Source organism: Engystomops pustulosus, chromosome 7, assembly GCF_040894005.1.
Source record: "Engystomops pustulosus chromosome 7, aEngPut4.maternal, whole genome shotgun sequence".
Lineage (NCBI taxonomy): Eukaryota > Metazoa > Chordata > Amphibia > Anura > Leptodactylidae > Engystomops > Engystomops pustulosus.
In genome coordinates this window covers 48,684,139-48,709,899 of record NC_092417.1, presented here as the reverse complement: position 1 = coordinate 48,709,899, position 25,761 = coordinate 48,684,139, and the positions used below count along the sequence as shown (strand labels likewise).

At 42.7% G+C, this 25,761-nt stretch overlaps 1 protein-coding gene across 1 annotated transcript in view; it reads right to left on the bottom strand.

Annotated features, from left to right (window-relative positions):
* The window catches only part of PRKCH (protein kinase C eta), a 121,351-nt gene that overhangs the window by 40,592 nt on the left and 54,998 nt on the right, over positions 1 to 25,761 (bottom strand). The window contains exons 5-10 of the mRNA XM_072115821.1: positions 21,028 to 21,116; positions 19,509 to 19,638; positions 14,210 to 14,337; positions 11,427 to 11,561; positions 10,073 to 10,246; positions 1,236 to 1,390 (exon numbers count right to left, since the gene is read on the bottom strand). Of these exons, the coding sequence (XP_071971922.1) occupies positions 1,236 to 1,390; positions 10,073 to 10,246; positions 11,427 to 11,561; positions 14,210 to 14,337; positions 19,509 to 19,638; positions 21,028 to 21,116 (811 nt within the window). The remainder of the gene's footprint in view (positions 1 to 1,235; positions 1,391 to 10,072; positions 10,247 to 11,426; positions 11,562 to 14,209; positions 14,338 to 19,508; positions 19,639 to 21,027; positions 21,117 to 25,761) is intronic.

Here is a 25,761-nt window from a genome sequence, read left to right as displayed (position 1 = left end):
AACCCTAAAGTCATGCAGAACCCATCACAAGCTTAGATTTCATTGTCACAACCGTTTATACCATAAAATAAAGGTAAACTTGCAATATTTCTTAAAGAGGAATGACCAATCAGGATAATCCATTATTTTGCTTGACATTAAAAAAGATTAGGAGCTGAAGCAAGAAGCTGTAGTCCATATTGGAATCTTTATTGAGTATTATTTTTGGTCTGCTCACTCTCCACCTGATCTGCATGGTAGGGCGTTTCCGACAAACGTTCCCTGTGAGTTTTATGCAAGAGGTGGAGTGAATATTGGCAGCAGCCAGTGATTGGCCGCTACTTATGTTCAAGGAGTTTCCCCATCTCCTTATAAGGACAGTGACATCACTAGGAACCTCCTTCCTGTTGAGCAGAGGCCGGGGATGGAATGAAATAGGTTGCATCCGTCTCACTTTGCCTCTGTTAAGCATATACACTATATATTAATTAAGCAGGGGGGAGCAGGATAGAAAAATGTACCTGCTGGGTTTTTCCATGTTCTTTTTTCATGGTATACAATGCAGACGGAAGCAAAAAGGATACTTGCATCTATCAGTATAAGTCTATGTATGTGCTATGAAAGCAGATATGTTGGGAGCTTACATACTCACATTATATATACACATATATATACACACACATATACATACACACACATATACATACACACTTAGTGAGTGATTTAAAAAGAAAAATTAACCTAGCGTAAACTCCTATTCCTATGGGGCTTTCCCATAGAAGTCTATTGGGATGTGAAATATACGCATTCCACATGGGTGTCGTTACTGTGCCATCCATATTTTTGTATGAGTTTTTAGGGTAACCCTTCAAGGGTTGGGATAATCTAGCAATATCATTTGCTAGCCTGTGATTTTTTTTGCGGATTCACAAAATCTAATGATGTACTGGAGACATTGTTGAATACATACTGCTTAGAAATGGATTACACACCCATGACCCACGGATGGCGAAATGGACCACGGATCTGTTCTCTGCAAGCCGAGGACATCACATGTTTGTGAGCAGAAGGGTTACATCTAACTAGTCCACTTAAGTAACATATAGAATTAGATAGTCGGCAGATCCCATAGAAATCTGTACACATCTCCCTTTTCCAAAAGAAACACATCCAACAGAATCAGCAACAAAAATGTGGCTATTCCTATTTAATGCAAAGAGGAAGTATTACCATGTGCATTATTAGCTTTTTCCTACCTGTAAATGACTCCTTTCTCATGAAGGAACATGAGAGCGGATGTAATTTCAGCGCTGTAAAAACAAGCCCTGGCTTCATCAAACCGCCGCGATTTCTGGATGTGGAACATCAGGTCACCCCCATTGACAAATTCCATCACAAAAAACAATCGGTCCTTTAAGTAAGAAGAGAAAAAGAATAAATAAAACAGTGAAAATCAAAGTCAAAACCATATGGACATTTTAGAGGTTATTTTTTACTATGCACAGATTATAGCTGTATTCTCATTTCTGCAAACACTTTGATAAGTGCAACTACGGTACATGACTATCATTGTGTCCAGTCACTGTGGCCCTGGAGAGGGAAAGGGGAGCAGTGGTCAGGATTCGACACCTCCTACCTCACCTCTTCTTTCTCAGATTGTAAGCATTTGCGAGCAGAGCCCTCATTCTTATTGTATTATAATAATAATTCTGTCCCCATTGGGCTCACAATCTAATTATCCTACCAGTATGTTTTGGAGTGTGTGAGGATCCGGAGGAAACCCACGCAAACATGGAGACAACATACAAACTCTAAGCAGATGTTGACCTGAGACTAGAACCCAGGACCCCAGTTATGCAAGGCTATAGTGTTAACCACTGAGCCCCCTGTGCTGCCCATCATATTGTATCATCTAACTACGTTATTGCTCTGTAGCGTCTTATTTTGTTCTACCCCATGATCTGTCAAGTGCGGCTATATAAATAAAAGATTTATGATTGGACTTGCAAGGAGAAGACATAGGAAGAGAAAGAGGCTGATGGAGCAGAATAGGAAGTTTTTAAAGTAAATCTACCATCAAAATACAGCTTGGTAAACCAAGGGCACTTACTCATAGATCCAGGTACTGTGACTGCGGTCATCTTCTTAGATTGTTATCCATGGCCTTCAACCTTCTAAAATCAACTTTCAAAATTAGGCTAATGAGTCAGAGGTTCTGGGGGTAATACAAGAGTACCTCCGTGCTATCGCTTCTGAGGCTTTTACACTGTGTAAGAGCACTCCCCCCTCCCACTGTGTGAGACTACAGTGCTGAAGTGATAAGGAGTGAGGGGTGACGGGGAGACTGTGTAAAAGCCTGTAAATACAGAGCATGGAGGGGCAATGGTAACACCTCTCAGAGCCCCTCTTAGGCTACATTCACATGACCATTGCATGACCGATGGGGTTGTATATACATCCCCCCATAGTCCAGCAATGGGCGCACGGAGGGGTGAGGTGCAGCACACATGCAGCACTGTGGCCCGGGGAAAAGATAGGCTCCATGTATCTCTATGGAGGTGGGTGAGAGGTGCTCACGCCCACCTCCTCTCTCGCGCGCCTGTCGTGCTTTGGCGCGGCGGGCACACGTTTGTGAGAATGTAGCCTTATTATAAAGGATTTGCAAAAATCTTTAGCTGTATGTACATGTCTAATGCAGGATTTGCGGACTCGTAAGCTGTGTGTAAGGCTCCATCCTCACAGCCCATGCACTGGGCATAACACAGCGAGGTTTTCCTGGAGTATTCCACATCAGGACATGAGAACGAGCAGCACATTTACTGTTATTTTACCGATACTTATAACATTTTTATTTGATATGGGCAATGCTTAAATATAACCATATTAAATAACATCAGCGCATAGTTACATCACCGCAGCTCGTAACATAAAACTCCTGGGTACAAGATACAACTGGTTACGCTGAAACGTGCCTTTTAATTTTGCAGAAGCCATATTAGGCGCTACGCAGTAACAGTCTGGGAATGTGCACAAACTTTAACAAGTAGGACTTGTCATATTCTTGGCCTTTAGCCAGAAACTAGATGTGAAACAATTGACATTAGCTACAGTGATCCGATAATTGTATACTGCGACAGTTACATTGCCTCAGCCCTGTGTAGGAAGATCTCCTTCTATACTGTGACCTTACCTCAGCCAGTCTAATCAATATTACCAACTGATACATTAGATGCATTGCATGGATACGGAATATAAGTATCCATGCAATAATAAGTTTTCGATCCCAGACCACAAAGAATGGCGAGCTTTATACTTTTTTATTGTAGGTACTCTTCAACTGTGTGAGACAAAATCTAAGAAAAATAATTCCAGAAAAGCACATTGTTTAATTTTTAAATGATTAATTAGCATTTTATTGCATGAAATAAATATTTGATATCATAGAAAAACGGAATGTAATATTTATAATGTGTAATTAATTACAGAGGTCAGACGTTTCATGTATTTCTTGACCAATTTTGCACAGATTGTAGCAGGCATTTTGGCCCAGTCCCCCATAAAGATCTTCTCCAGATCGGTCAGATTTCAAGGCTGTTGCTGGACAACTTTGAGTTTCAGCTCCTTTCATAGATTTCTGATTGGGTACAGGTCTGGAGCCTGGCTAGGCCACTCCAAGACCTTGAAATGCTTCATTCGGAGCCTCTCCTTTGTTGCTCTGGCTATGTGTTTTGGGTCATTGTCATACTGGAAGACCGAACTTCAATGCTCTTACTGAGAGGAGGTGGTTTTGTCTCCATCTTCAAAATGGTGCAGTCACCCTGCCCCTTTGCAGAAAACCACTCCCAAAGTATGACGTTCCAACCCTGTGCTTCACATTTGCGACTGTGTTCTTACGGTTGTTCTCATCCTCCTCCAGTACAAGCAAGTGGTGTTGATACTAAAAAGTTCTCTTTTGGTCTCATCTGACCACATGACCTTCTCCCATGCCTCCTCTAGATCATCCATATGGTCAATGGGGAACTTAAAACGGGTCTAGACATGTTCTGGCAGAGGGACCTTGCAAGCCCTGCATGATTTTAACCCATGACGGTGTAGCGTGTTACTAACTAATCTTTGAGACTGTGTTCCCAGCTGGCCTCAAGCCATTGACCGGTGTAGTTCCGAGCTGATCCATGATCTTTCTCAGAATCATCGATACCCCACAAGGTGAGATCTTGCATGGAGCATTAGACTGAGAAAGATCGAGTCATCTAGTGTTTCTTCCATTTCCCAATAAAAAAAACGAGTTGCTTGCCTATTGTCCTGTGGCCCATCCAAGCATACAATTTTATCCCTGGTGTCCTTAGCTCTTTTGTCTTGCCCATGATACAGAGATTGTAGTGTGATGATTTAGGGTGTGGACAGGCGTCTTTGAGGGTGCGTTCACACGTTGCAGTTAAAACTGCATCACAATCAGCTTTGAGGTGGTTTTTGGTGCAGTTTTGTCAATTGAACAGGCGAAAGACATGAACTGAACGAGTGAGTGACATTTGTGGAGCAGGTTTCCCCTTAAAATCAAATTCACTCGTTCAGTTCATGTCTTTCACCTGTTCAATTGACAAAAAGTCACCTAAAACCACCTCAAAGCTGATTGCGATGCAGTTTTAACTGCAACGTGTGACTGCACCCTTATACAGGTAAACGAGTTCAAACAGGTGAAATTAATACAGGTAATGAGTGCAGAGTAGGAGGAGCTTCTCAAAGAAAAACTAACTAGAATTTGTGGTCATTGGTAGAGGCTGAAATACTTATTTTATGCAAGAGAATGCTAATTTTTTAAAAATCATACAATGTAATTTTCTGTATTTTTTTTAGATTCTGTCTCTCACAGTTGAAGTGTAAAGTACAATAAAAATTAGACCTCTCCATTCTTTGTAGGAGGGAAAACTTTCAAAATCGCCTGCAATCAAATACTTATTTCCCCCACTGTACATGAAGCAATATCAAACGTGATCTCTACCAGTCCATCTACATTGGTCACCTGCAGGTCTATTTTACGTTTTGCTGGGGTTACAGCAGATGCACTGAATACGCAAATGTATAAGAGTGTATATTGTTGGAAAAATTGCTTATACTATCTCCTTGTTGTCTGCACTTGCAGTACACAATGTATGACATGCAGAGTATGAGACACATGAAGCACATGTCACCTAACCTTACACACGAGTTCAAGTCATTGCCTTTTATCCTATAACACTGGGGAAGGGGGGTTGTATCTATCACAAGGCAAAGGAGTAAAAATACTTGACTTCACATTCCAAACCTCGGCTCTGGAACACTGAACATCTATTTTGGAGTCCAAGAGACTCGCACTTCACAACACACCACAGCTTAAAGAAAGAAGGCATCTCATATATTATCACAGTTCACTGTTCATTAGTGGTCCAGGAATAGAAGAAGGTGGACTGAATGTCCAGTGAAAGAGCTAATAATACACTCACATAAGTGTATCCAAACCTTCCATGCAATGCTATGGATATTGACCATAAAGATGGTCTCTGATAGACACCTAGAACTTCTCATTTACAGAACTTTCAAGATTTTCTAACTTGTCTTCTTTAATAAATACTTCGTGCCATTCCTCCATTATTCCTTCCAGAACTTTACAAACAAATTACCAATAAAAAGTAACCAATTGAAGGCAATTCCTACATAGTCTGACACTGTACGCTCAGGGAAACATGCAAATATATTTTTCAGAATGGGACAAGGAAAGCCATGCCTCGTTGAAAGGGAGCCTCCTTAACATCAAGCATGACTTTCAGGACATCCTGACACGGTTCGATCAGTGCTGCCACTGATTATGTAGGGACACAATGGTAACACCAAGTTGTCACTTAATTCATAAACTTCTAAAAGTAGTAACAGAGGAGAATGACGTAAAAGATGTTCCAGAAGTATGACGCCAAATGGAATGTTATTTTTTTTTTCTAACTGAACCTCCTCCATTGTTAATCTTTAGCCTTCTTTTCTTATCTATATACTGTGTACAGAACTTTAGATACACCGCTCACTACAGGAGAAAGAAGGGGCAAGAAAAGGACACAAAAAGCTTGTTTACTAAATAAAGTATGTTACAAAGTTTATCACCCGAACTATTAATTTCTGAAATAAAAAATATTATACAAAAGGTTTACTTACTTTATAATATATTCTGTCATTTCTTTCCATAATACTGATAAGTGACATTTCTGATTTTAGCTTTTACAGGTATGCAGTGTCAGAACTTTTTAGTTTTTAGAATTTTAATAAAAGCCATGAAATGAAAGGGAGCTGTCATGGTGGTCATTGAAAGATACAATTATTGCCAGTATATTGTATCATAAGTATCAGATAATATTCCAAAGATGGGGCACAATACACTAATACAGAGGTTACATTGCAGAATTGCCCAGGACCCCAGGGATCAGGATAGGGCTCTGTAGTGCCATGGCAGAACAATAGACTTCCGGATTAGCCATTAAGAGATGTACATACAAGGGAAGATATGACTGTTTGGTAGTGCAGCACTGTTGTATGCGGTCACTTGTTTATCCAGCACTGTACAGATCCTCAGACCAGATCACACGCTTGTCTCGTGTACAGATAAGACAATGACGACAATATTGTAAAGTACGTTGGCAGTGGGGGTAGGATAGACGAGGTTATTACTCACATCAGCCAATAGGAAATATAAGAGGGGTCAACACATTACAAGGAGAAAACGCCCACAAGAGGAAGCTTTCGCCTCTTATCTACCGCAAATGTGCTGATGAGATAACACAAATGTACAGCATGCAAGTGTTTTCTGAGGGACCCAAACACTAAAGTCACAGTCAAAATATATCTGTCCGTTATAGGCGCCAATATGGTTCTCCTAAACGTAACCACAGAGGAAACTTCTAAAATGATCTTATTTTCCAGTAAAATGACCAAAAAGATGGATTAGTAGATTTCTCGAGTTAGGAATATCTTTGGTATTTTTATTCTTGCAAAAGCAGGATCATCCAAGCTTTGAAAATTCATGTGGATAATGCAGGATATACACACACAATTACATACATTTACTGTATATGTGTTACACAAGTGTGACTGCCCTTAAATCACCTCCTTTACAGATCTATAGGATTATGTGGCCATATCCAGGCTAAGTAGATCGAAGGTTGACACCTCAGGCTCTCCTACTAGATGACCTTTTGCCTATACATTAAGGTGAGGTCACATGCTTGGAGCTGTCAGCAGCCCCCCCACCCCCTCCCCATGCTGTCAACAAGACTAGAAATTTGACTCCTGTTCTTATGAAACACGGGCTGCATGCGTGGTATAGGGTTACCCTAAGTGCTGTCTATATAGTAATGGAGGGAAACAGTCCACAATGTGGGCGCTCAGGCTCATCCTTACATTTAGTTAAGCAGAAGCAACTTCTTAAAATCTCAGATCAATCTATAGGGTCACCATACATAACCCAGAAACAAACTATGTACTGGATGACCCATTGGGAAGAACTAGACTGCAGGGGTTTTATAGAGAAGAGTGTAATTATACTTCTACTATACATTTTCCATTGCCACTTAAATATCAGCTTTGCTTCGGGAAAAGCTACTCAGCCAGAATAAATATATGATATATACAGATCTGTACTGGGATGATACACAGTAGGTCATGGATGATAGAACCTGTAGAACTTGTACAGAACTCACTACAGTATAACCAGTTACAAGTTGTTTGATGCAACTGTGCCCCCTGCTGGACATTTATCATTATGGCTATATTTACTGCACAAGTAGCATTTGGATTCTTACTTACCGTATATACTCGTGTATAAGCCGAGATTTTCAGCACAAAAAATGTGCTGAAAACCCTCACCTCGGCTTATACACGAGTCAACTATAAAAAAAAAAAATAATAATACTCACCCTCCGGTGTCCGGATCCTCGGCGGCAGCTCCCGATTCTCGGCAGCGGCTCCGCTCCTCTCTTCTTTCTTCACTGGCGGCTCCCGGGCTCTTTGCTTCCTTCGCTAGCCGGCAGTCGGGCGCACACTAAGATGCGGCGCTGTCGCCGCCGATTACGTCATCGGCGGCGACACTGCCGCATCATAGTGTGCGCCCGCCCGCAGATCGCATGGACGCGACTGCCGGCTAGCAAAGTGACCGGGAGCCGCCAGTGAAGAAACAAGAGAGGAGCTGCCACCGAGGTTCGGAAGCCGCCGCCAGGACCGGGAGCCACCGCCGAGGACCGGGAGCCGTGCCGAGCATCAAAGGTGAGTATCGTCGGAGGGTGAGTATTAAGTTTGTTTTTTTTATTCACTTGGCATACTGGGGGCAGGCTGTATACTACTATGGGGGCAGGCTGTATACTACTATGGGGGCAGGCTGTATACTACTATGGGGGCAGGCTGTATACTACTATGGGGGCAGGCTGTATACTACTATGGGGGCAGGCTGTATACTACTATGGGGGCAGGCTGTATACTACTATGGGGGCAGGCTGTATACTACTATTGGGGCAGGCTGTATACTACTATTGGGGCAGGCTGTATACTACTATTGGGGCAGGCTGTATACTACTATTGGGGCAGGCTGTATACTACTATTGGGGCAGGCTGTATACTACTATTGGGGCAGGCTGTATACTACATGGGGGCAGGCTGTATACTACATGGGGGCTGGCTGTATACTACAGGGGGGCAGGCTGGCTGTATACTACAGGGGGGCAGGCTGGCTGTATACTACACCCTCGGCTTATACTCGAGTCAATAGGTTTTTCCAGTTTTTGGTTGTAAAATTAGGGGTCTCGGCTTATACTCGGGTCGGCTTATACTCGAGTATATACGGTAATCAGTGGCGGGTGCTGATCACAACTGGTTGAAATTTGGACTTAGTAGAGAACAATACAGTATATAAGGAGGAACTTAAAAAGGATAACCAAAAAAGAAGTGGTTGTTATAACAACAAAGTATACATGATTTGAAGGTGGTTAGCCTTCTGTTAATACCTACAGTTATGCGTTACTTTAGTAACCAATGCATGACACATAATGGGATCATTTCTGCCGATTACGGGGTTAACCACACATACCTTGGTCCCCTGATGTGATACAAAAAGTCTTTTTTGCACCATAGTCTCTTAAAGGCAAAAGCTGTTTTGAAGAATATGACACTAATGACACTGTAACCCCAGTGTCCCTATGAGTCTTAAACTCAAGATACCTTGTGTTACTAGTCAGACTATACGCATGAAAACTACCTGGATATCCTTCACTGAAAACAGTGCACGTTCGCGTGCACCAAAATCCCAGGGGGCAATTTGCCGCAAAACGGAAATAGTCGGGAAACCTGACGAAAATGCCCTCTGCGGACCCTTAGTAAATGAGCCCCATAGTGTTTTTTTTTATCCTTGCCGAATGGTTTTGGGTTTGTATTTGTTAGTATGTTATTGGATTCCTTACCATAGTTTTAGAGCCTAGTGAACTAGGAATGAGATATGTAACTTAAAGGGAACCTGTCACCAGGAAACCCATTTTTAGCACTCCCCCAGTCCCCACAGAGCATAGTACATATACTGCCAAAGTGTTTTTGTATTAAAAATTGGTTTTACAGAAAAAAAGAAATGTTATATTGTACCTTTCATTAGCATCTGCTGTGTGACTAGGCAGTTGCCTTTTGGGAGGAGCTGGAAAGGAGCAGTTTCCCCCCCACCCTTGGGAAACAAGTGACCTTTTCAAATATATGAATAACTCCCCACACTCGTGATTGGCTGTAGAGGAGCAAGGGGCGTCGCTGAGCCAAGTGATGGGTGTTTTCATATATTTGAAAAGGTCACATGGAGAAGCTGTTCCCCAAGGGTGGGGGGGGGAAACTGCTCCTTTCCAGCTCCTCCCAAAAGGCAACTGCCTAGTCACACAGCAGATGCTAATGAAAGGTACAATATAACATTTCTTTTTTTCTGTAAAACCTATTTTTAATACAAAAACACTTTGGCAGTGTATGTACTATGCTCTGTGGGGACTGGGGGAGTGCTAAAAATGGGTCTCCTGGTGACAGGTTCCCTTTAAGGAATAGATGAAGAACTCACCGGAGTCTGGAAGCAGCAGAAGAGTTGGGTAAGGAATGGATGGCTACAAGCCAGGGCCAGGATGCGCTTCTCAGTCATTGTACACTCCACATCATCATCTTGGAGAATCACATCCTTCTTTAGCACCTTCACTGCAAAGAGGTTATCTCCTTCTCTGGATTTAGCAAGCATCACCTGAGGGCAGAAGAAACCAATGATCCAACATCTAACAAACTGTGGCCTTCATCTCAAGATATTCAAGGGTTGTATAATCCATTGTAGACAACTGGCAGATCAGAAATGAGGATCCTAAACAGGGGAACTCCTTAAATTAAATCAGAACTCCTTGGTAAAGTACTTAAGAGTGGGTTTTCTAGACAGTACATGAGACAAGTATTACCATCCACTATACTTTATAGGTTGGGTAAGAAGTCATCTATCAAAATATTCCCATGAAGGAAAATATTCCCTACGGGAATGTACCCACTGACAATAACCCATAAGGATGTATCCACTGACGGTAACCTCTGAGAATGTACTCACAGGCAGTAATCTATGAGAATGTACCAGTTGTCCGACTTAGTAGCAAGTTAATTAGAGAATAGGAAAGAAAAACAAGATAATGAACAAACTAAACGCTTCTATCCAACTGTAATCTGACTGCTTACACCAGAGCTATATGAATGCGCGCCCTCTGTAAATGAGATTATGTGTAGTATTGGGGGCACTGCTTACATAAATCATATTATATACAGATAAGGCTGGGGAGGTAGATTGGATTGGATTATGTGAAAGCACTTAAATGATACTTAGGGCTCCTGCACGTGGCACTGCCACGTGACCAAACCCTGTTCAAATGCTCAAAGAGCCTAGGAAAGTAGAATTAGCAAACTCCAAGCCTCTGTAATTTGGCTTTATAATGCAATAGAAGTCATGGAGCCGAATATCTGCTGGTTGGATGAAATATGGTAAAATTACAAAATTATGCAACTTCCCCACAACTTGGGGTGGTCCTTTCTTATATCAGAACGGGAGGCATCTTGCTATAGTCAAAAGCTACTGCAGATCTACCTCTAATGGGAGACCAGGTAATCCCCTACTTCACAGATTAACCCTGACCAGGGTCAGCTCCAGGTTTCAGTAGGACCCTGGGCGACAGAGCCTCAGTAGGGCCCTTTGCAGTAAACCTATGAGGCGGCATTAAAAATTCTCAAACTAAAACAGTCCCCTGTTACCTAAACAGGACAGGAGACTCATAGGATATGTACTCATGGGATATAATATTGCTACTCAACACTGATGAAAACCACAAGATAATGCAGTAATACTCATAGACTATACAGCAATATTCTAGGTCTGCTAAGGAAATACCTACCTTCCCAAAGCTGCCTTTTCCAAGAACACGTATGAACATGAAATCTTCAATCCCAAATTTGTACTGTGAGGACGTGTTGGACAGAGAATCATCTTCAGAACCATTTTCGGATCTGGCAGGACTGTTGTCTGAAGGCTATAAAATACAAGGACGATATTTCAAAGCTCACAAATACCATTTCTTACAATTAATTTATATATTTTTTTGTATTCACTGTTTTTTAGGTGTAATTTGTGTCTTACATTAAGACACACAAAAAGTAAGTCTACTAAGTTCTATTACAGCTTCATGAATGTGGAGACACATTAAAGGGGTTGTCCATTAAAATTAGAAAAATTGAGCAGGTGGGCTGTATCAGGTGCTGGAACAGGAGTCAGGTGGGCGTGCCAGGCCACCGGATGTTGCCGGTTTGGAGCTGCCATGCCCCTGTAAACAAAAAGGACACCGGGAGTGCTGGAGGAGGCGAGTAAAGATTTTTTTTTAAAGCCCTCCCCAGCCCACCTACTAAATTTTTCTAAAAGTCAGACAACCACTTTAAAGGAAATGAACCACGAGGATTTAGTGGTTACAACCAAAGCATAAGTACATGCTGACATGTGCCCCCTGAAACGGGATCTGTTCTTCATTTAGCTGTTAATGGCCAATTCTTTTAAGTGGGAGCGAAGTTGCAGTGACTACACAGAGAAGAATCTGTTGTCTCTTGTCCATTTTTAGTTTATCGGTTGCTTAGAACAGCTGATATGTACAGGAGTAAGGATTAATCCAATACTGATGACCTATCTTGGGTCATCCATTATTTTAGCCAGAAAATCCCTTAGATATTGGTGAAACCTAGAACAGTGATGAACGAAACTCATAGCACGCCTTATAAAAAGGATATTTAAAGAGAAATGTGGATACAAGACGTAGTAACAATCCTACTTTTTATAGCAATATGAAACATTCCCCTAGAAAGCAGGCTGATGACAGAGTGCTCTGCTGCTGGGTTCCAGGTAAGGGAGGAGAGAATTAGAAGGCACCAAGTGTATGAAAGGGATTACAAATTTACTATTGCATGCAAAAGTTCTCCCTTAGGCTCATTTCACATAACCGTTCCTTACCTCCATTAAAAAAGTAAAGAATGGAGGTTTAACAAATGTTGAACTTATCACTTATAAAATTTACATTGACGTCAATTGGATTTTTGTCATCCATTAAGTTCCATTTAGGCAGGAATCCGTTATCCGTGCGTTTAGTGAACATAAAAACTGAAGGCGCCTGGAGTACTTTTCCACCGTGTACATATAAACATAATTAGACATTAAAGAACAGTAAAATAATCCTCAACTGCAGTGAGGCCCGGCTTGCACGAGCTTACCATCTATGAACTTGATAGAGCTTTCCCATAATTGCTTAAATAGATTAAATGAGTGGAATTGGTGCGGGTTTACAACATAAAATTATATAATCCTTCTTTACTGTTTAAGGCGTTACCAATGAGGACAGAATTGGGGAAAGCAAGCGGGATCTGTACAGTTCATAAACATGCAATGTTCACTCTGCTTATATAAAAACTAGAAAATACTACATTACACACAAACACATTCCTTTTGAAGGCAATTTTTTTTCTGTTAGTTAACAGCAAAACTAGAGCAAACTGCAAATATCCAGGAGCTTCTATGGATCTATCCTGCTTGCTATGAACAAATCTGTGAAATACTGTCCCCTTGTGGTGATTTCTAGAAATACCGCCTGTTTAAAATATTTCAAGGAAAGCTACCCAAGAACTGTGCCTGTGGTAATCTTCTTATATTGCTTATCCAGCTCCTTCTAAAATCAACTATTAAAGTTGTGCTACTGAGCCTGAAAGGTGAGTTAAAGAGGTTGTCTGACATACATAAATGGGACCAAGATAAAAAAATAAACCTTGCCTCCCTCAGCGCTCTGACAACACCTGCCTGGGATGCCCGTCCGTCTCCTGTCCCACCGATGTGGCAAGCGCTGGGACGGGGTGGGTGGGTGTACCAGGGCACCAGAGCAGAGGTGCCGTGCCATTGTAAACAAACAGGGGCACGGCAGTGACGAACGGTGGGAGGGGGACACCAGGGGTGCCGAGAGAGGCAAGTATAGGTTTATTTTTACTCACAGCTCCCCCTTCCAAGCCCACTAGTAAAGTTTTTACTCGTGTTGGACAACGCCTTTAAATAATAATCACATCAGCAACTTTGATGACATTGGGAGTCCACCGATCATTTGAGCAGAGAATGCATAGAATAAGTGACATTGTTCTCTCTATGGTATTGTATACCGCTATGCAAATCAGACACAGCAGGTGGATATTTACTATGCAGAGAACTGGAAACTGACACTATGGAAGGAATTGTGACAGATTAGAGGTCAGACGTCAAACAGTATTAAAATTGACTGTATTTGTGACACTTGGTCTATGCAACTTTTCTTTCCATGGAGGACATTGAATAGAAAGTCCTACCTGCTACACATGGGGGATTCTACAGACCACACAAGACCCTCACAGTCACAGAAACCAGCAGCTGTTATGAAGAATGTCATGATCTCTCTTCTCAAAATATCTACCGAGAAGGTATTATAGTCAACAATGTTGTGTGTGTTTCCTTTAAGGCAAAACACTTTCCAATTCTTAGTGGAATTTCCCTTCACCCACTATATCTAAATATGGCCCCAAGGACTAACCGAGAAACTCATTTTTATGATCTGGACATAACGTATATGCTGATTTTGTTGTTAGATTTCACCGTTAAACCCTTCATTTTACCGCATCTTACCCGTGTGACAGCAATATTTCCAGGCTGTAGACCCATTCCGGCCAAAGCATTGGCTAGCTCCACTGAATTCACCCCACAGTTATGCGCTACGTTGGCCTCACATCTCTTGTGCACGTTCATCTTACATACTACAAGAAGAAACAATACGTTTATTAGTTCAGAATTGCATTACATCCCAGTCGCATTGCTGTGGGATCTTTCATATAACATCTGGTCAAGAATCTGTGAAGATCTCAATGTGGAAAAATTGAGGGGAATACAAAAAGTATTGTTCAGAACAATAAGACATAATTTTCTCTGTATGCTAAAGGAAATTTGTAAAATGAGGCCATTTTGCATAGTTTTATAATAAAACGCTGATGGAATAACTTCCGGAAAGTGACACTGGGGTGAAAGAAGTTTTCATATGTATCAGAGCGAAGAGACAAGAAATGTTCACATTGTTAAGAGTTGTTTGAAAGTGAACAATAAAAGTATATTATAGAGCAGGAGGAGCTGAGCAGATTCTACATAGCATGCGGTAGTGGATTATAATATAGGCAGTATGGGCGGTAGCCTAGGGGCTCAAGCCTTCTAGGGGACCCATGGCCACCCATACCGAGAAGGACCTTCACCCATAAAACCCTTGTACATCTGTTCCTGCTAGGTCCTCTAAAGGTCCTGAAACTGCAGATGGAAAGCAGGCATAAGGGATGTATCCTCCAATCCCCAAGAAGCTGATTCTAGTCCCATATGAAAGAGACTTGTAGGGGCTATAATATTCATATAACAAAGGGCACTTAACAGTCTTAATCCTGGCAGCATGTTATACAGCAGGAGGAGCTGTGCAAATTATAACATGCTGCCTGTAGATAGGGCACAATGTACACTCTGCTTAGCTCCTTGTGCTTTATAAGATGCAGCCATAGGCATAACTACTAGAATAGAAGGCAAAGTAGCCGCCATCTTTCTTTTACGTTGAGTGTTTTCTGATACTATGTTCAGATATTTGATAATAACAGAACTGAAAATGAAAACAAGGAAGCTTTAGAATTAGAGATGAGCGAACATGCTCGTCCGAGCTTGATGCTCGGTCGAGCATTAGGGTACTCGAGACGGCTCGTTGCTCGGACGAGTAGTTCCCCTGCTCGAGATCGAGCATTTAATTAAAAAAACACAGTGAAGAACAATGAAGAATAGAATAAAAACAGTGAACACAGTGAACACAGGATCATTTAAGTGAAAAACACAGTGAAGAACACAGTGAAGAATAGATTACAGATGTTCGGCACATCTGCTTACTTGTCGGAAGATACGCGCGGAACGGCGCGAACAAAATAGCATGTGAAGAACAATATATATGTGTGAAGAACACATTGCAGAACACGGTGAGCAGGACGGAGACACCAGGGAGCAGCACAGAGACACCGGGGAGCAGCTAGGAGACACCGGGGCAGCGGCAGCACGGAGACACCGGGGCAGCGGCAGCACGGAGAGCAGCGGCAGCACGGAGAGCAGCGGCAGCACGGAGAGCAGCGGCAGCGGCAGCACGGAGACATGGGGCACGGAGACATGGGGCACAGAGACATCGGGGCACGGAGACATGGGGCACGGAGACATGGGGGCACGGAGACATCGGGGCACAGAGACATCGGGGCACAGAGACATCGGGGCACGGAGACATCGGGGCACGGAGACATCGGGGCACGGAGACATCGGGGCACGGAGACATCGGGGCACGGAGAGCAGCGGCAGCACGGAGAGCAGCGGCAGCACGGAGACATGGGGCACGGAGACATGGGGCACGGAGACATGGGGCACAGAGACATGGGGCACAGAGACATGGGGCACAGAGACATCGGGGCACGGAGACATGGGGCACGGAGACATGGGGCACGGAGACATCGGGGCACGGAGACATCGGGGCACGGAGACATCGGGGCACGGAGACATCGGGGCACGGAGACATCGGGGCACGGAGAGCAGCGGCAGCGGCAGCACGGAGACATGGGGCACGGAGACATGGGGCACGGAGACATGGGGCACGGAGACATCGGGGCACGGAGACATCGGGGCACGGAGACATCGGGGCACGGAGACATCGGGGCACGGAGACATCGGGGCACGGAGACATCGGGGCACGGAGAGCAGCGGCAGCACGGAGAGCAGCGGCAGCACGGAGACATGGGGCACGGAGACATGGGGCACGGAGACATGGGGCACAGAGACATCGGGGCACGGAGACATCGGGGCACGGAGAGCAGAGGGGCACGGAGAGCAGCGGGGCACGGAGAGCAGCGGGGCACGGAGAGCAGCGGATCCCGGGACAGCGTATCTCCCGACAAGTAAGCAGATGTGCAGAACATCTGCAATCTATTCTTCACTGTGTTTTTCACTTAAATGATCCTGTGTTCACTGTTTTTATTCTATTCTTCACTGTTCTTCAGATCTGTTAACTTGTCGGGAGATAATATACGCGCGGAACAGTGAAGAATAGATTGCAGATGTTTGCATACATCTGATCACTTATCAGAAGACATTCTTTTTCAATTAATTAACACATTTTATTCCCGAACCATGGTCCCTTTGAAAAATGCTCGAGTCTCCCATTGACTTCAATGGGGCTCGTTACTCGAAACGAGCACTCGAACATCTGGAAATGTTCGGCTCGAGTAACGAGCACCCGAGCATTTTAGTGCTCGCTCATCTCTATTTAGAATCAATTTCAATCCCCTAGACGATCTTTTTATGGAGATTATACTCAGCCCCATGTAATCACAAGCAAAGAGCAGAAAGTATTTTAAGATCTTTATGTTATTTCATTTGGAGTTTGACCCATTTGTCAGACAGATTTCCGAGTACAAAGACTGAATTATACATGGTCTATTTATTGTGAAAAGGACATTGTACCCTCTTAGACATCATGGACTGTTAATCGTAGTACAACTTGTAAGATACAAACTTATGACTGTATATGTATGTATAACATCAGAAGAGATTTGTTGTTTTAGAAATGTATATGCATCACACCTCTGGGACCATGATGGATACAGGGGGGGATTTATCAAAGCGTCCAAAAGAGGAACTGTCTTAATTGGCTGAGGCAACCAATCAGAGCTCAGCTTTCATTTTCCCACAGCTATAAAATTAAAGTTGCGCCCTGATTCATTTCCATAGGCAACTAGAACAGTTATAACTCAGACATTTCTAGTGTTCTTGTTACACGGACTTCATACATTGGGACAGATTTATCATGCTGTCTTAAGGTCAGAATATTTCTAGTTGCCCAAGGCAAGCAATCACAGCTCCCCTTTAAAATATTCATGAGCACTGGTAAAATGAAATATTACACAATCAGAAAATTGCTCACAATGCAATTGCTTAAATATTTAAAGTGGCTCCAAATCAGAGATTTCCTTTTACAACTAAAGATAATTTGTACTTAAAAAATCTACTACTCTCTGATATAAAGAATGTACTTGCCACATAGACTATGAAGAGAAGCTGCATATCTCAGCAGAACGTGATATTTCACATTGTAATAATATCTGATGAGTAAATATTCAGCTCATTTGCTGCTGGGAATACAGAACAATGAGTTTTCTGCTTGGAAGGAAAATATTTTTCTATCATATGAAGTAACCTTTATGAATTGCAAGAGGGGAATCATTGTTGATTCGCTGCTTTTGTGGTGATATCACTGGCAAATCCTTGGAGCTGTTCCCATAGTGAAATCCACAGCATCAAAAAGGTCACACTGCGGATTTAAAATCCACACCTCTGGTCAAATGTCAACAGAGTGCGGATCCGGTTTGTTAAAGAGGTTTTATTAACAAAATCACAAATTACAGTGGGTACGGAAAGTAAATTTTTCACTCTTTGTTTCATTGCAACCAATTGGTAAATGTACGCTCTGCACTAAATATTCACAGAATAATGTAGATATTTTTGCTGATTTACCTTATTAAAACAAGAAAAACTGAAAGACCACATAATCATAAGTATTCAGACCCTTTGCTATGACTCTCATATTTAACTCACATGCTGTCCGTTTCCTTATGATCGTCTTTGAGATGGTTCTACTTCTTCACTGGAGTCCAGTTGTGTTTAATTTAACTGATTAGACTTAATTATATAAGACCTTACCGACCACAGTGCATGTCAGAGCACATGAGAATCATGAGGTCTAAGGAACTGCGCAAGGGGCTCAGAGAGAATTGTGGCAAGGCACAGATCTGGCCAAGGTTTTTTTTTCTGTCAAGATGGGGTATTACCAATTGGTTGCAATGAAAAAGTTTAAAATATTTAAAGGGGTCTGAAGACTTTCCATATCCACGGTATACCCTATTCACAGGATAGGATAAAGGTTTGATTGTTAAGGCATCAACAAGTCCCATTGAGCTGGCTCATGCAAAAAGATGGTCTTCCGAGAACAGCACTCCACTGACTTCTATGACAACATACAGGGCAGCTGAACTCAGAAACCCTATAGTAGTCAATTAAGTATAGGTCTCAGAAGAGCCCATCACCTTTTTACAAGCTGTGATAATCTATTGTTAGATAAAGTCAAGATTATCAGATTGTTGGAGGCCCAACTCCTACCCTTCTCTCGAACCTTGGACAAGATCTACAGACTTTGGAACCATACATTATGCTGGGACTAGCCTGCAATATCAGATGCAAATGCAATTATGTAAAGCTCCCCAAACTCCACAGCACCTTTAAATTAGCTAGATGGTGGGGGGCACCAGGCACTTATCTTATTTTATGGACTTAATGTCCAATAAGGAACGTAGATGATTAAAAATTGCAGGTTATATCCCTAAATATATTTCAACAGTAGTTAAAAGTTAAAATACAATTCAGGGAGTATAGTTTTTCTTTTTACATAGATTTTAAAGGGAACCTGTCAGGGTGATTTGGGACACTTAACCCTCCACTGGTCCTTATTGATCAGTGGTTTAATGTCCCAAATCGTCCTTTAGCAAGTCTCTCTATGGACGCTATGAAAAAACCTTTGTACTTACCTAGTGGTGATCCACGTGCCTGTGCAGTAATTCAATGAAACTAAAGCACTACACCACGGCTTCATTGCGCAAGCACCGTACCAACAGCGCATGCACAGGGAAGACAGGTGTAGTACACCTGCACGACTTGCTAAAGGGCAATTTGAGACACTAAAGAATGGTCCATAAGGATCAGTGGGTGGTTTAGTGATCCAAATTGCTATGAAGGGTCCTCTTTAAATAAAGCTGGAACACTAAAGTCTGATCATTATAAACTTGTATTGTATTGTATTTATGATGCAGTCATGACTTACTTTTACACTGCAATCCTTGCCTCATCAGTCCCCATAACAAGGAGCCACAATGGTCACAGAACGTGGGCACCTTGTAATTGTGGTCGCGGAACTTGTGAGGTAAATTGATCCCAAATCTCTGTTCAAAGATCTAAAAGCAAAATACATTATTATACTTTATAACACACTTATTTATCCCAGTGTTCTGCTGGGGGTGAGTGGATGGACTGATACACTGTAACAAAGGGACCTCTGTGAAAGTAGCACATATTAGGTCAGAAAGGGTTTTAGTCTTTGTAATAATAATCTCTGTTAATACCAATAGGGAAGATTAATAATACTGCCCGATAATATGAGGGGCGCAACAGACTCCTCCCCAGTGCCACATGCATCAAATTCATCAAAACATCAGATAATTACCCATTTTTGTTAAAGGGGTTTCTAGTCTTAGAAAAACAAGTCTGCTTTCTTCCATAAACAGCACCGCTCCCATTGACAGGTTGTTTGTGATATAGCAGCTTAGCTCTATGGAAAAAATACAGCGGAGTTGCAATACCAGATCCAAACTGTGGACAGGTGTTGTGCTATTTTTTGAAAGAAGTAGCCATGTTTTTATAATCCTGGACAATCCCTTTAAATTTAGATTTAAAAATGTGAGATTTGTTTTATATTTCCTATGTCAATATCCATATTAAGTTTTCAATCTTTGAATAATTTTCTGAGACTGTAGGTAATTATTTTTGCAGCAATCACATGATTAACAGCATAGGCAGGATTACAATAATAATAATAATAATAATAATAATAATAATAATAATAATAATTCTTTATTTATATAGCACACACAGATTACACAGCATTGCACAGAGCTTGCCAAATCAGTCCCTGTCCCCTTGGGGCTCACCAATCTAAACAACCCACAAGTATGTTTTGGAGGAAACCGGAGGAAACCCATGCAAACACGGAGAGAACATACAAACTCTTTGCAGATGTTGACCTGGGTGGGACTCGAACCCAGGACTCCAGTGCAGTAAGGCAGAAGTGCTACCCACTCGTGCCAACGTGCAGCATCGTATATGCTAATTGATAATACAGCATCCGCCATTTACAATAGGTGGTCACATGTACAATGACTTCTACTCAGGTGACCAACCAGATCTACAACACTTCCCCATAGATGTCCATTAAGGTCTTCAAAATATTGCTCAGATATGGGCTCCACAAAGCATTCTCTAAATGCTGCGAACAGCTCAGGCAAAACAGCATTTTCATGTACATGAAATAGGATATAATAAATCTACAATTAGAAACAATATTGAAATTACTAAAATTATAGACTACACAGTGTTGTGATATTCTGTCCCTTTGAATGTATTTTAAGGATCTAGAATAACTCTACCTAGAGATGTAGATATTGTGTCTAACATTAGGTACTTGGGGATTTTGGACTCATCTTGAAGACAGACACACAGGATGTGGTTTTGGTATAAAAAGAACCGGAGAATGGAGAAGAACGGTTAAAAATAATTTGATACGTCACCTTTTTTTCCACTTTAGTTGGATTGTTCATACAAGTGCAAGCTGTGACAATCAACTGGTGGCAGCGCTTGTGGACCACACATGTGCAAACTGAAAGAATACAAGGACTTAGCATTAGACATGAGATCACATACATAGGACTATATCATGGTGGTAAATAGTGGGAGCAAGGGAAAAGCAGGTAGGTGGGGGAGAAGGTCTCCAGGGTGGCGTTTTTTATAGCTGGAGCCCCTGTAGCCCTGAGAGGCTCCAGTGATGCCCCCCAGAGCCCCTGAGCTTCATTTGCATAAAAGTTATTTTTAAGTCATCTACAGTAGCAATGCTCATAAGAAACTTTTTTGTATCTTTTGTATTAATGCTGTTGGGAAGTGGCAGATTTCCTTTAAAGGAAACCTACCACTTGAAGTGGCAGGTTTAAGATGGAAATACCAATCACCAGCTCATGGTGAGCTGGTGCCGGAGCTTATTTTTGTTAGTGTTTTAAACCGCTGTATCGCGGTTTAAAACACTTTTTAAACTTTATAGCCGATGCTGCTTCGGCGCAGGGAGGTACGCGCTCGGCGCTTACCGTGCGCGCGGCTACATAGGAAGTGAAGGAGAGCCGCGCGCATGGTAAGCGCCAAGCGCGTACCTCACTGCGCCGAAGCAGCTTCGGCTATAAAGTTTAAAAAGTTTTTCAAACCGCGATACAGCGGCTTAAAACACTAACAAAAATAAGCTCCGGCACCAGCTCACCCTGAGCTGGTGATCGGTATTTCCATCTTAAACCTGCCACTTCAAGTGGTAGGTTTCCTTTAAAGCGGTATTACCAACTTAAAATTCACATTTAGTTTAATTTTATGTAAAGAGAATTTCCCAAAAATTTAGTCATATGATCCCTTAGACCTGAAGGACAGCTCTCCTTGGATACGACCACTGCTGTTGAAATGTTTTTGCAAACAAACAAATAGCCTTTACATATGAAATGTCGGGGAGTTACTGGATGTCACTCGGACGTCCTATGGTAATGCACACTGAATCCAGGTGGTCGGAATCCTCAATACAGCATGTCTGGCCACCTCACTCAGAGTGCAGGGGTGGTCGCATCCAAGGACAATTATGTTGTATCCAAGGGACAACATGACTACATTTATGAGAAATAATTTTTAACTGCAAGTTATTAAAAATGTATGAAGTTATCTTTGTACACAGCAGTTGAATGAAATCAAATGTGTATACCCGGATGGGAACACCCCTTTAATTTATAACTATAGAGTCACTGTAGGGGTGATATATATATATACACTCACCGGCCACTTTATTAGGTACACCATGCTAGTAACGGGTTGGACCCCCTTTTGCCTTCAGAACTGCCTCAATTCTTCGTGGCATAGATTCAACAAGGTGCTGGAAGCAGTCCTCAGAGATTTTGGTCCATATTGACATGATGACATCACACAGTTGCCGCAGATTTGTCAGCTGCACATCCATGATGCGAATCTCCCGTTCCACCACATCCCAAAGATGCTCTATTGCATTGAGATCTGGTGACTGTGGAGGCCATTTGAGTACAGTGAACTCATTGTCATGTTCAAGAAACCAGTCTGAGATGATTCCAGCTTTATGACATGGCACATTATCCTGCTGAAAGTAGCCATCAGATGTTGGGTACATTGTGGTCATAAAGGGATGGACATGGTCAGCAGCAATACTCAGGTAGGCTGTGGCGTTGCAACGATGCTCAATTGGTACCAAGGGGCCCAAAGAGTGCCAAGAAAATATTGACACCACCACCACCAGCCTGAACCGTTGATACAAGGCAGGATGGATTCATGCTTTCATGTTGTTGATGCCAAATTCTGACCCTACCATCCGAATGTCGCAGCAGAAATCCAGACTCATCAGACCAGGCAACGTTTTTCCAATCTTCTACTGTCCAATTTCGATGAGCTTGTGCAAATTGTAGCCTCAGTTTCCTGTTCTTAGCTGAAAGGAGTGGCATCTGGTGGGGTCTTCTGCTGCTGTAGCCCATCTGCCTCAAAGTTCGACGTACTGTGCGTTCAGAGATGCTCTTCTGCCTACCTTGGTTGTGACGGGTGGCGATTTGAGTCACTAAAACCTTTCTATCAGCTCGAACCAGTCTGCCCATTCTCCTCTGACCTCTGGCATCAACAAGGCATTTCTGCCCACAGAACTGCCGCTCACTGGATGTTTTTTCTTTTTCGGACCATTCTCTGTAAACCCTAGAGATGGTTGTGTGTGAAAATCCCAGTAGATCAGCAGTTTCTGAAATACTCAGACCAGCCCTTCTGGCACCAACAACCATGCCACGTTCAAAGGCACTCAAATCACCTTTCTTCCCCATACTGATGCTCGGTTTGAATTGCAGGAGATTGTCTTGACCATGTCTACATGCCTAAATGCACTGAGTTGCCGCCATGTGATTGGCTGATTAGAAATTAAGTGTTAACGAGCAGTTGGACAGGTGTACCTAATAAAGTGGCCGGTGAGTGTATATATATATAGATTTATTTTCTAATTTTTTAATAAGAATTAATTTGACTGGTAACAAAGAAGGATTTTCTTTCTTTTTTGGTCCCTTCTAATGTCTTGGAGTATATTATGGCTCAGCAGTAGCTTTGTTGGCGTATAAAGAGTTAAGCGTTTGAGGGCTTATTGTGTAGTTTCCATAATACAGCTAAGCAAACCACATCCCTGTAAGAAGTGGAAACTTCTATACAAGGTTACTAATTATTTTAACCTCAGTCTTGAAGTAGCTGCTGTTATGTTCCTCAATCTGAAGGTGATGTTTTACATGCCCAAAATGTGACCAACATGTCATCTATATACGCTGTGCACCCTTCACCGGTCATAGAATGCCAGGGCAAATAATAACCTTGGTTACTCCTTATAATATAAACCCTACATGATAAAGATTAGAAAAGAATACTGACAGATAAAGACTAGAAGATCTCTCTTTATGAGATGTGGAGCAGAAGCTTAGGTCTTCAGAGTTGGCTGGCAATGAAAGAGCTTTATGCATCTCCTACTGCCTCCTACCATGCCCCACTTAAGGAAAAACATGGGTTGTGCAGAAGCTGTGTATAAATGTATTCAGAGTCGGCCGCTGCTCCCATTAACTCGATGTGGACCCCCTCGTCCCTACCACTGATCATGTTGCACCCCCACCCCCTTATCCTTGGCAGCCATTATGGTGGGATTACTTTATACATGGTAAAGTTTATGAGGTGTATTATTTGACAACAAAGGACCACAAGTTGCCCTATGTGTTTGTAGTTTCCTTATGTATGATATTTCATCTGCCATGAGACCCATTGGGCTCATTTACTAAGGGTCCGAATCGCGGATTTTTGTCGGGTTTACCAAATATTTCCGTTTTGTGGCGAATTGCCCCGGGATTTTGCCGCACATGATCGGATTAAGGCACATCGGCACCGGCTTTCACGCGACAGAAATGGGGGGGCGTGGCCGTCGGAAAAACCGCAGAATTTTTTTTTTTAAAATTGTGTCGCAAGAATAGCATTCACATACACGGGGACGAAGAAGGGGAACTCTGGCGGACTTAGCACAGCAGCGACACCTAGTGGATATCGGGCGCACGACTTTAGTGAATCCCGGCAAGCTCCGAATCAACGTCTGAGAACGCGCCGCGGGATCGCGAATGGACCGGGTAAGGAAATGTGCCCCACTGTCTTCTGTGCTTGCTGTAGGCATGCATTGTATTTAGAGCCAGTTTAGATTAAAGGAAACCTACCACTTTAAAATGACCCTTCTGACCCACAAATACCTTAAGCTAGCTCAGGATGAGCTGATGCCGGACCATATTTTCAATTAAACCAGAAACCGCTGTATTTGTAGAAAAATTCTTTTCTTGTGGTAGTAAAATCTCCCTTCGGCGCTTCTGTAAGCGTCATACGGCGCGCACCCCGGACCCTGCTCCGCGATCACGCTCTCGTCAGCGCCGCTCCCGTCACTAATTTTGCTGTGCCCGAGAGCCGGTGACGTCACCAAGCTCTCGGGCACACTAGCGCATGCGCACCACCTCCTCCTGGCGCGTCGCGGCCGGATCCCATTGCGCATGGGTGAAGTCCTGAAGCCTCGTAGTATCGCGATACTACGAGGCTTCGGGACTTCGCGCATGCGCAATAGGATCCGGCCGCGGCGCGCCGGGAGGAGGTGGTGCGCATGTGCTAGTGTGCCCGAGAGCTCAGTGACGTCACCGGCTCTCGGGCACAGCAAAATTAGTGACGGGAGCGGCGCTGACGAGAGCGTGATCGCGGAGCAGGGTCCGGGGTGCGCGCCGTATGACGCTTACAGAAGCGCCGAAGGGAGATTTTACTACCACAAGAAAAGAATTTTTCTACAAATACAGCGGTTTCTGGTTTAATTGAAAATATGGTCCGGCATCAGCTCATCCTGAGCTAGCTTAAGGTATTTGTGGGTCAGAAGGGTCATTTTAAAGTGGTAGGTTTCCTTTAAGCCAAATCAGTATGAATTACAATGATAAGAACGCCTATTATGAATGCAGTGTTTTCCTGTCCCTGACAACCTTCCTTGTTGTTCATTCATCACATTTTCTTCCTGCTGATCTAATTGATGTGTTTATCCAGCAACAGTTGCTAGAATGCACTTAAAAGACTGCAAGGAAATCACCCCTAGGATAATCCATGCCAATTATTACAATTATTATATTCATCATTAATTGTATAATGTTCTATAAATGCTCTTATAATAA